General features: G+C 37.3%; 1 protein-coding gene across 1 annotated transcript in view; it reads left to right on the top strand.

The window, feature by feature from the left end:
* LOC135226983 (connectin-like) overlaps positions 1–11,526 on the top strand; it is a 531,663-nt gene extending 520,137 nt beyond the window's left edge. The window contains exons 6-7 of the mRNA XM_064266696.1: positions 4,097–4,279; positions 7,325–11,526. Coding sequence (XP_064122766.1) covers positions 4,097–4,279; positions 7,325–7,737 — 596 coding nt within the window. The 3' untranslated portion in view covers positions 7,738–11,526. The remainder of the gene's footprint in view (positions 1–4,096; positions 4,280–7,324) is intronic.
* Positions 11,527–12,438: the final 912 nt, after the last annotated feature.

A 12,438-nucleotide genomic window follows, 5' to 3' on the forward strand; every position in this document is an offset into this window, starting at 1 on the left:
GACAGACTATCCTTAAACTCGTTCTCTCTGGCGGTGTTTAATTGGAACTCAAGAGGCACGAAGTTATAATCATAAGGCGGCTGCGTTCAAGAAGATAAAACTCCTGGATGCTGCGTTCAGGAAGATAAAACGCCAAAGAGATGCGCTGAGGCACATTGAAAATAAACTCTCCGTTGAATTCGCGTTGAGGAAGATTAATTAAGCTTGTGAAGTATTCAAAGCAAAATGACTTTGTTACATGTTATTTTAGTTAAAAATTGTAATAGTCATTACGATCCTTATTACATTGTTAATGAGTGCTTGTAACGTCAGTATTTGACATTGTTCCTCAGGGAAGGTATGAAGAGTGCTTGTAGTATTAGTGTCATTGTATTTAATTAACATTGTTATGAATTTATTTTGGTCATATATATGTGAATATACGTATATATATTATTAATATATATATATATATATATATATATATATATATATATATACTATATATATATATATATATATATATATAGTATATATGTATGTATGTATGATAATGTAATGTATAAATAAATGTATATTCTATATTATTATAAAGTGTATAATATATATATATATAGATATATATATATATATGTATATGTTATTATTTATTATTAATGATTAACTATATAGACCTAATTATATAATATTATTATCTTATGTATGTATATGTATAATAATATATATTATATATTATAATAACCTATTATATATATCTGAATAACTTGACCAGAAGTATACAAAACGTGATGCTATGTATAAATAAAGGTTTTTTGCCACGAAGGAAAAAAATGAAAAAAACGAGTTGGCCGAGTACTTTCGGTCCTATTCGGACCCTTTACTGAGGCATACTCAGTAAAGGGTCCGAATAGGACCGAAAGTACTCGGCCAACTCGTTTTTTCATTTTTTTCCTTCGTGGCAAAAAACCTTTATTTATATATATAATATATATATATATATATATATATATATATATATATATATATGTATATACTAGCTGACCAACCCCGGAGCTCCAGAGAAAACTCTGAATGACAACTGATAAACTCTCACTCTCTCTCTCATGCTTTTCCCTTTCCTGTTAGGATGTTATTTCAGTTACATTGCCCAGCATTTTTGACATTTTTTATTTCACCCCTTCTTATGCCCTCTTCTTATCAGGGATGTACTTGGACTTAAAGGGCTTTGGGAATATCACCATTCATCTCAGCTAACTTGAAAACTATGGATTAGATAGTAATATCTGTCGTTTTCGGTTAATTTTACGTCACCCCCTTCCAACCATTACCCCTTTGTTGCCAGTGATGTGTTACCTCCCACCATGGTATTCTTTTCCAGATAGTAAGTCATATGAGGCGGGTAGTATGAAAGTGGTCTAACCCTCAAAAATGGCGGATTGGAGTTATAGGCGGGACCAGGCCGTTTGTAGATTCAGAAACATTGCAATGATGTCGGAAAAGGCAAAAGCGAACATCCTGTGGAGTTTACTAAGGTCTAAAGTGGCCCAACAAGAGTCGCAGACTAACTTTAGATCTGGTGCGAAGGTGTTCTAACCCGGGAGGGTGCTGCGGGTAATGACCAATCAAAGCACACCTCGAGTGTTGTTGTCAGCCACGTCGGCCACCTCAGAATTAGGCACAGCAACATCATTTGTTTACAGAACTCTTCTTATTCCATGCAATCATTAAAAATAAATCTAAAACCATGACTTTCTGGAAAAAAAATATAGTGTGGGGGGAGGAGGTTAATAAAATTCGACCGTAACCAAAAAAAGTTTTTAAATGGGTGTTCAATAAAAAAAAGTTTGACAGTAACAACAACAACAAAAGTAGAACATTTATGTAAACTCAATGGCATGAAAGATCTAGCCTAAACATTTACTTTGATGTATACTAATAATACATTGCACCACTTTATTCGGTAGTAATCAGTAATTACCTTTGACCACTAATTACTTGAAACTAACGTCTGGTGGGGTAGACCACTGTCTCACTACATACGCCGTTACTGTCTTTATTCGGTTGTAATCGGGAATTAATTTTGACTGCTAATTACTCAAAATTAACGTCAGGGGGGTTAGACCACTTTCACACTACTACACACCTTATACTATGCATACTGAAATGAAGATGATACATTCGTAAAGTTAATTAGTTACTAAGTCTATGGGCAGAACCAGCCCTGTTTTAGGGAAGCCCTTCCCACCCCCACCCCCTATGGTGCTAGTTATGTCTTGCCCCCACCTTACTCTTTTCAAGACAGTAAGTCGTATATATACCAAGTTTGGTTGAAATTGCTCAATGCATTTCAGAGTTATGCTGGAACATACATACATCCATTTATGTATACATATATATGTTTGTATGTATATATATTCATATCTTTGTCTATGTATGTGTGTAAATTTATGTATCCATAATTGCATGTAAGATTATACGCATACATTAGCACTTACTGTATGTAATTTACTAGTGGAGAAATATTTGGCTTCTCTGGAAACAGTAATTAATCATTTTTCATTTTGAAACAATACGAGCCTTCCGTGGGATCAGTGTTCTTTCACTCACTGAAACAAGATTCCTGTTTTCAGTTATTCACCCCATTCACTCACTTATGATATTGCAGTTCTCACACATTCACTCATAAGCTGAATCATTCCATTCCATACTTTCCTTTCATGCTTTGCTTCGTTAATTTCCCCACGCAAATGATATATACAATAGTTTCATATTTCCTTTTCATTCGCTTATCAGCTTACATATTCATGTGGTGTACATTTATGAATTAGTTTTGTTCCATTAATCATCAGCTTCACTGATATAATTATTTTCGAACTCACATTCATTTAGTTCTACTTGTTTTTCCTGAATTCATCCATTTTAACAGTCCATTCATTGACCATCAAATTACACTCTGATTTTTTTTTATGCCTCCATCTTTATACTCTATCCATTCGTGCATCTGTGTTCTTAGTCCTAATTTTGTATTCTTTCCATTTAATGCATCATTTCAAATTCATTGCATTTATTCACTGATTCGTTAACTTAGCTCGGGTTTCACTTATTGCCTCATCATTTTCTCGTTCCATCCGTTTATCCTCTCATCATTTCACTCATTCCATTCATCCGTCTCCATTCCTTTGTTTCTGGAGTCTTGCTTCTGTAGCGCCTTTCCCCTCCTCCTCCTCCTCCTTCGGCGTGCCGAGTGGAGTGCCAGTGGCGTCAGCGAGTCTCTCTCGTTGCGTAGTCTGGGGGATTTCCCCAGATTTCATCTCAGGTATTTGGTCCAAGTATTGCCTTTGTTAAACTGCAAAGCAGCAGAAGCAGAATCCAGCAAACTTCTGGCGGAGTTAAGACGAATACCTTCATTTACTTTCAAGGCGATGATTCCGTAATGGAATTTGACTCCAAAGTTTATACTGTGACAATTATCGCTCGGAATATTGTGGAGTATTTAAGACATCTTTTTTGGGAGGGGTTCGACTCTCTCTCTCTCTCTCTCTCTCTCTCTCTCTCTCTCTCTCTCTCTCTCTCTCTCTCTCTCTCTCTGTTCGTTCTGGTTCTTTATTAGTCCTTATTCATATGTCAGTCTTATGTAACCATTTCTGTCATTCAAAAACTGTCTATCATACTTAGAGAGGTGATATCATTGATGTGTTTCCAAATTAAAACTTTTTGATAGAGTGTACGTGAATGCGCATTTAGTGGGCTTTTATATTCACAAACCCCTTATTGTCTATTACTGGTGTTACTTTTTATGAATATGATAAAAAAAAATTTACATGTTATTTAATCAAATAAATCATAAGGTTAAATGACATGTGTGTTTCATAACTTAGATATGATTTTTGTGGAAGTCTTCCTTTTTAAATATTAATATTTTCTTATGTTGGTGTCTGAAGGAGAATTTAATGAAATCATGAAATGGTCTTCGGAAGATTAACAGTTTTTCTTTTTATCGTGCTAAGATAGTGGATTCATGATTTAATTTTGGTATATGATAATGCCAATTGTTTTTACTGTTGTTTCAACTCTCATGACTCCCACTCATCCCCTTTGTTTTTCTTTTCCGCCGCAGGGAACAACTTCAGGTGTGACACTCGACTGAAGTGGATGTTCGGTCTCCGCAACACCACCCGAAGCACCTCCGTTCGGATGAACCTCGAGGCCGTCATCTGCTACTTGGAGATCGGGACTCTTCCTCCAAGACTTGATGACCAGACAGTGACTCCAGCTTACGAAACCACCACACTTGGCATCGGTGAGGACAACCACAGCGAGGAACACTTATCGCAAACAGCAAAGAAATCATTCTCCTCTTGTGGCGCTTTGGCTTTACGTCTGCCCTTTTTCTGTCCACCCTCAGATCTTAAAACTGACAGAGGCTAGAGCGCTGCAAATTGGTATGTTGATCATCCACCTCCCATCATCGAACATATCATATTGCAGCCCTCTAGCCTCGGTAGTTTTGATTTGATTCAAGGTTAAAGTTAGCCATGATCGTGCGTCTAGAACCGCAATAGGTACCAATAAGGCAGGCCACCGGGCCGTGGCTGAAAGTTTCATGAGCCGCCGGGTAAGAGTTTCATGCAGCATTATGCAATCTACATCTTCGGCGCATATTTTTTTTCTTTTTTAATACTTGCTTGGGTTGAAATAGCCCTCTGACATGAGTGAGGGAAGCGGAGATTTATTTAATTCCATTCCCCAGATAAACAGAGTAAAATCCCTCTTGTCATGGCCGGAAGAAAATACGTTTTCTTATATTTAAGGTTTAGATGTCCTTTGACAAAGGCAGAAGTAGCAGTTGTTTATAGTCCTTCATTCCACAAATAGCAAATACTTTTTCATGTTTAAGATAATCCGTAAGAGAATCTCATATTTCAAGTCTCGTGGAATGTGAAAAGAAGGGATTTTCGTGTTTATTATAGTCCCCTAATGATAATTATATATTCTTATTGTTTAGTTTTTCAAGGAATTCTAGACTTACTAACACTTGGTATTAGTAGAGCGACGATTGAGGTGTATAAGTACCTCCACCACCCTGACAATGTTCATTATCTTTAAAAATTATTTAAGTTGAAATGAAATGACACATGCCGTCAGTGAGGAGTGCATACAGGTGCACCCTTCCAGCACCCAAATGTAATATCACTTTACAACGTTTTTTATTCTTTGTTTTTCATAATTGGAATATAGTATTCATCTTTTGCAGCTTTTAGTTGTTCAGTTAACAATTGGGGAAAGATCGTTTCTGTTCTTCCCACGGTTTCATTGCGGAAGGATTTCCTCCTGAGAAAGCAGTAGCAGCGTCTAATCGGGAAAATCATTTCAACTCTGCAAATCTGTAGAGAAAAAGAATCTGCTTTCATTGTCATATCATTTCTTTAACAAAAAGTAAATTTTTTCTTACAGAAAGCTAAGTAAAATGTTTAAGGATGATTAACTTCAAAAATGTGAAAGGTGAAAATAAGCGGTAAATTCTGTATAAGATTAGTAACAATGAAAGTACTACAGTATGTTGAAAATACTAACTCTTTTGAACGAGTCTTCATATAAGAATTAATCACTATGTAGATACTTTCGTGAATTTTATCCAAAAATAACCAAGCATAGGGGAAAGCAACAAGAGTCTCTTGTAAATATAGAATACTGACGCTTATCATATCACAAAGACGAAGGTATTTCGGAAGTTTCTTTTGAAAAAATGACAATTGAATTGTTTAGGCATTTCGTCATATTCCTGTGAAACTAACGACGCTGCTTACTTTTTAGCCACAACTTAATTTTATGATTACAAAATATGGAAACGGGTTTGTTACTCGCTTCACGTATAAGCCCAAACTTTTCTTCCTTTATCATGTGTCCAAGACCAAATATGGGTATCATTCCTTGTTTAGTTGGTTTGTACATTAAAACAAATTTTTTGTGCTTAAGAATCCCACGTGAAAGCAGCGCGCACTGAACCCTTTGCACTATGTTGTGCATGATTGTTGTGGAGCCGGATAAGTAGTTGTTACTGGCAAAACGGATGTTATCAAATAAAATAAAGGACTGGAATTCACTGAGGAAAATATCCAGTTCACAAAAGTTTCAAGATTTCGCAAAAAGTTTCAAAATCTTAATAGATGTAAACGTAGTAAGACGCCCATTCTTCATTTCTTCCGCTGATTTGACTTGGAAGTTAGTACTTAAGATTGTCTGGCTTCGTGTATTGACGCCGAAATTGTCTTGGAAATATAGAATCTGGATACATGCAAACTTTTCGTCTGGAAGTAGCGAAAGAGACGGAATTTCAAACTCAATTTTATTCAAACGATTCGTAAACGTTTATTAGAGAATGAGAACAGATAAAAAGTTTACATTTATTCAGATTCTATATTTCCAAGACAATTTCGGAGTCAGTTGTCCCGGTAGTCACGAGGCCAGATGATTTCCAATTTCTAACTGCCAAGTCATGTCAGCGGAAGAAATGCTTTTCTCTCAGTATCTGCCTGTTTATCTCCTCACACGATATCTCCAAAAATGTGAAGTGGTTAAAGAAAAGTTCATTACGCTTTGAAATGGATGCGGATCGGGACCTGTCTTTGTAAATTGAGAGATGGGGCCGTTTTATCAGTTTGTTACTCATGTAAATATATGCTACAAGTTGAAAATGCCGGGCAATATTGGATGTAAACTTCAAAGCATTGACGTAGGATTTCCAGGAAACTATAAATGTGATGAACATTTTGTGTCAAGTGGTATTCTTCAGTCGTGGCAGTAGATGATAGTAACCTAACTGTAATTACTGTCAAATAATATGGGGTTTTGAAGTTTTACTAGTGACAAAATTATGATGACAATCATTCATTTATTTAGCTAAAAGTCACAAGGCCATTTTTTCTCAGTATTTAAGCATTATATGATATAGTATTTAATATAATGTAGAGGTTAGTTTAATTCAACTTTGAGTAAACTGTGGAATAGCGAGGTCATATATTTTATGGAAGAAATAAGTCCCAATTTTAGCAGTGTTGTCAAATGATCAAAGAAATATCTTGGTGCTAATTTTTCAGTCTTAAGTCGAAGCACTTTTTGTATTAGCTAACTAAGTGACTTACTTATGTATATTGCTGTTGCATTGTAAACTTTGATATAAGAATAATAATTTACTCTGACGCTATTTTAATCGACGTAGAGAGTTAGGATACTTTTAATTTTTCAACGAAAGTCCTTTACTTTGTGCATTTATCCGTTTCTTTCCATATAGCTTATACGTCATAAGATCTATGGTACCATCTCTAAGGCGTTCCTCTTCTTGCAGGTCCCATGACGAAGCTGTTTGCCTTGAGGGAGTCCGAACTGCCCGATCCGATGCGATACCTGCAGACTGCTGACCCAGACTGCGACGACGAAGAAGAAGGAGGCGGCGACGACGGATCTGACCTCGCAGAGGACGGAGAGGGAGGCAGGAGGCGTGGCCGAGGAAGAGGACGCGGCCGCAAGAAGGCCGAGAGGAACAAGACGCAGAATGACATGGCGGCTCCCATGGACGAGAACTCAGTCCTCGACGAAGGAGGCAGGAGCCTGGGACATCCCCCGGCTCCTGTGCAGGAGGAATCTCGCTCCTTCGACAGTGGTGCTGCTCCCATGACTCCTTCATCCCCGTCTGGTTCCTTAGTCCTTGTGCTGACCTTGCTCCTGGCTTTCCTACAGCAGCACGCGGCACCGCACTGAGCTCGAGTGAAGGGAACACTCTTCACTCAAGGCTTTCAATATCTACAATTGCCTTTTCTCGTTCAAACTGTTAAGCAGTCGTTTGAACAGCTTTAATTCATGTAAGTTATTTTGATTAAACTTTCCAATCATTCGCATTGGCTTCGTTGAAAAATGGAAAATCTGTCAGTTCAATGCCTTCCTGTAGCTTGTTTTCTTTGACGTGCCAAAATACTGTATGCAATGCTGCAGAAAACGTAATGTACAGCCTCACCCAGAATATCCTGCACTCGTACAGTGAGACACCTGTGTGCTTCGGCCATACTTAAAGTGTTTTGTATTCTCAGTCCCTTCAAAAACGAAAACAAAAAATTCTTGGTCGTTCCTTTATTTATTATATTTTTAGAATGCGAACTAAATGTGAACTATAATGCTCGCATGTTAAACGCCTCCCATCCCAGACGTTTGGTGCCATGTTGGCACTGATCTTTGGACTGTGAAAGTTGATGCCGTCAAATTGGGTAATCTGATATCGGTGACATATCTGAAAAGGAAGCCCCAAGATCTTGTATAAGAACCTAACGATAGTGTCCTTATGACAAATCCAGATGTACATAGCGCAGACTAGTTAGCCCTTTCCTTATTTTTAAAAGGCATTGCAGTAGTTTAATGTAAAGAACTGGAACTCATTATCCTCTATGTACGCAGCAAGTGAGCTATAGGCCTATATATATATTTTCATACCTCATCCACTGCAAGCTGTAGTGAAGCCTTTTTTAAGCTGGTTACTGTTCGTATCTCAACATTCAGCCGTTTTCCAATCACATTTTGGTTAATGAAATACGTATAATAATTTTGACTGACAAATTGTGTGACGTGCAATTCCCCCAAAGGTCTCGAAAGCAGACTCGCCTTTGTATTTGAAATATTGTAAAATATAAATACTCCATTTTTTTTATCAGGAGTGTGTTGTTTTGTTAAGCCTTGTGTCAGACAAGTTAAAGATACTTTGAGGTAGAAGAAAAGATAAAAAGTAGACATCACAAGGTGCACATGCTTTGTTTATCGTTCTCTCAGTATTATTAGTACTTTGTTTCGATGAAGTGGGATTTGTACTTCCCCATTTTTCAGTGGATGAATCAGTGTTCGAGGTATTTCTGTTGAAGATCAAGATAAAGTAAGATACTCTAGTATTCGCACCATAGATTTTATATGTCTAATCATTGTATTTCCGGTTACTTTAGTGACTTTTAGTGAATATTCTTTGATGGTGCAATGTCAAGTTAATACAGTACCCATGGATGTGGGCTGCTAAAAAAAAAAAAAAAAATAAAAATTGTGGAGATCATGATGATATTACTGAAAATTGTTCGGAGCCATTTTTCCAAATTTCTTTCTTTGACGAAATTCTGGAGAGTTGAAAATATTTAAGCCACGATAAAAGGACATAAGCTTTTGAAGCTTAGACCTGATAATATTGTATTTTGTCCACCTCTGCTGTGGATTCATGGTTACCATGATACTCCACAACCTCAGGTTTGATGTTCACTGCCTTTTGTTTCGTTTATTTTGCCTTCCTTTTTATTATCGCTTAGTGTAACTCGTGTAATTATTATTGTTGTCTTTTAGGACTTCATTTTTTTATATTAGAGTTCTTGACTAGACTCCTTAAGGCATGGTGTCATAATGTCACTGTTATGTCATCTGTGAAACTGTCTCCAAGCAACTGCTTTGGTCGGTTGATTGAAAATTTTCTGACACTCAAAACAAGTCTGTCACGTAGTACTCATTCCTGTCAACTCGGTGGACAGTTTCAGTCACGTGACCTTGACATTATCACCATTAGTATTCTCTGGTTGAAACAAGTCTATTTACAATAAGCCCTTCATTTTGATGCACCACTAAAAGACGAAGAAATCAAAAAAACATTTTTTCCAGACTCTCATGGCATTGTCTTCGTTTCATTAAGTTCCATTAATGTGCCTAGGTCATAAGGAGCTTTTTTTTTCTGGGATGATCCACATCTATGGGAAAAACTGTATTATGTACAGAAAAATTTCAATGGTAGAGCTTAGAAATTATAAAGAAAACTAAAACTGGAAGCAATAAACCATAAACTGTATTTATTTTTATGAAAACAAACAAAAAAAAATATAGAAATCTTTCCTGGACAAGCAAAGGCGCCGTCACGCGACCACGTTTCTTGCACCATTTAGCATCTAGTTGTGAAAACCAAACTAGTCCGTGTAGTATATCACTGCATTGGTATGAACCATCATCTGAAAGCGCGAAGTCAATGTTGCCACCAGATTTGGCGCCAGTTTGCGCCGACTGGCGGCAAGAAGGATGCTAAAGGATGCCGGAAAAACTGCTCGTGTCACGTAGCCTGGATTGTCCCTGACCGAGATCCTCAAAGGAGCTTATAATAATCTTGTCTTTTTTTAGCTTTCGACGCCATATGTGATTGTGAGAGTTTTAGTAATTCCGTGACGTGGAAAGATGAAATTTCAGTTTCTTCCAGTCGCTACTTTTTGTTTGTCTCGTGTAAATACTTCGCTTCAAAGAATGAGAACTTCTACAATTATTAAAACTCACATACAGATTTAGCGTGAGAGTCACGTACGACAGGTACTAATTAGTTAGAAATGATTAACGATGAAAATCGGCACATTCTGGTTTCTTCACTGTAGATAACAGGTATAATGACATTATATAAAGTTGCCTACTGTTAGCTGTGAGATGAGAATGAATGGTCTTGAGACGACTTTATGATCAATTACGTATGTCAGTAATAGCGGTGCCCCAGAGTGCTCCTTTTTTTCTGGAACCTTCCGTCATCATTCTGCGAAATTTTGCTGAAATAGCCAACGTTTTGTTCCATTATGCCAACAATTTTGGCCACTCGGCTCAGATTTGCCTCCAGTATGTTGGAAGGTGTCAGAAAACGTACTGCACTTGGCGACGCTGCCTAACTAAGCCTGTGCATACAACTACATTCAAAGCAACTTTTATTTTGTATGAATTTCAAGTGCTATTCCAACCGTGATCATTGAAAAAACTTTGTATAATTATGGTGGTCATCTGTTCAAGAATTGTTTTGTTTAGTTCAGACTAAAAAGTAAAAGGTGGAATTTAATATAATCAATTGTGAACTCCAGTAAAAGATTAAACATTCGATATGATGAAGAGATTACGTAGGTTAATAGATATAATACTTCATATCGAAAAAAATAACTAATAGGAATTCATTGAAATTAACAATCAGGGATTCATATAGCTTATTTCGTCTTTAAAATCCCTTACTTCGTAAACGCAGATAATGATGCATTATAAGTCAACCTTAAGAACTCCTTTTAACAGCCTCAGCCCTTTCATGAGCAGTTTTTTCCTCTCTCCCTTTGCTTAATTTAAATTTAAAATCGGCATAAATAAACAGCGCGCATGCGCCTGGGATATCTAACATGTCCCCTCTGCGCCGCTAAAGCTTCTCGGAAGAAAACACATCGTGCACCGAGGAGGTTTTAATTAGCAAATATTAAAAACCAAAGTGAGCTTTGCTATTATCTCAGTTTTCGCAAACGGTGTGTCTGACTACTAGCCACCCTCTGCAACATGCTTCTCTCTCTCTCTCTCTCTCTCTCTCTCTCTCTCTCTCTCTCTCTCTCTCTCTCTCTCTCTCTCTCTCTCTCTCTCTGACCTGAGTTCTGCGGTTTGTTAGTGATAGTCATCTGGCTAGGATTGAATGTAATAGCGCAGATGAATATATTGTGTACAAATCATCTCTATTGTTTAATAAAAGACCGTCGTGAATATTGTCGTTTCATTTCCCTCCTCCCTGATGTCACAACTCCCTTCCGGCTTCAAAATGGGTTTTCGTTGATTAAATGAAACATAGGAAGTTCATGGTGATGTAAAGGTGTTGCCCAACTACGGTAGAGAAATTGAGAATTATTATATTAAGTAAAATATTAACGTCTTTAAATCACAATGGTGCTTTGATTAAAACATGATATAAAAGGGTATTTCCATTTATATATGTGTTTATGAAGAATTTTTTTATCGTGATTAGTTTGAAAAGTTAAAATAACATTTGTAGGCTCATTGGTATTTTTCTCATGTACCTGCAGGGTCTTGATCCATATATACTGAAGGAACTGGTCATAAAATGCTCGTAGACCACAACACCTCTTGCCAACAAGGTAGTTCAAACTACACTAACGACCGTCTCCCCCCACCATCTCCAGAAACCCAGTTTCAGTCAGTCTACACTTGGCCGTTGTGGCGATAGGCCGTCCACGAAGTGTTTTCACTGGCGTGAATCGAGACCTCGAAAGATCTTGCTACTAAGTTTGTCATAAGATATTTTGAGCAGGATGTAAAGTTTCGACATGACATTGTGCACCGATACTTCGTTGATAGTCGTTCCCGCTATTGATGAAATGAAGGCGGACCTGACATTTTCGTTTGACGTTAAAAGGTATGTCTGTCGCTGTGATCGGGGAGCATAGCCAAATAGTTTTTAGTCGTTTCATCTTCATGTACTGAGCAAATTTAAGTTTGATGAGGGCCAGGTACATCCAGGTGCTATTGGGTTTTCTGGATTGGTAAATCTAAAGAATAACTCCGCACGGGCTGCAAGGAACGTAGCCGCGAATACATCCACTTGGGATTGGGGCGTCCAATGTATTTAGCCCCTGGGGGTTAATGACAGTCGACCGCCCA

Source organism: Macrobrachium nipponense, chromosome 15 (assembly GCF_015104395.2).
Source record: "Macrobrachium nipponense isolate FS-2020 chromosome 15, ASM1510439v2, whole genome shotgun sequence".
Lineage (NCBI taxonomy): Eukaryota > Metazoa > Arthropoda > Malacostraca > Decapoda > Palaemonidae > Macrobrachium > Macrobrachium nipponense.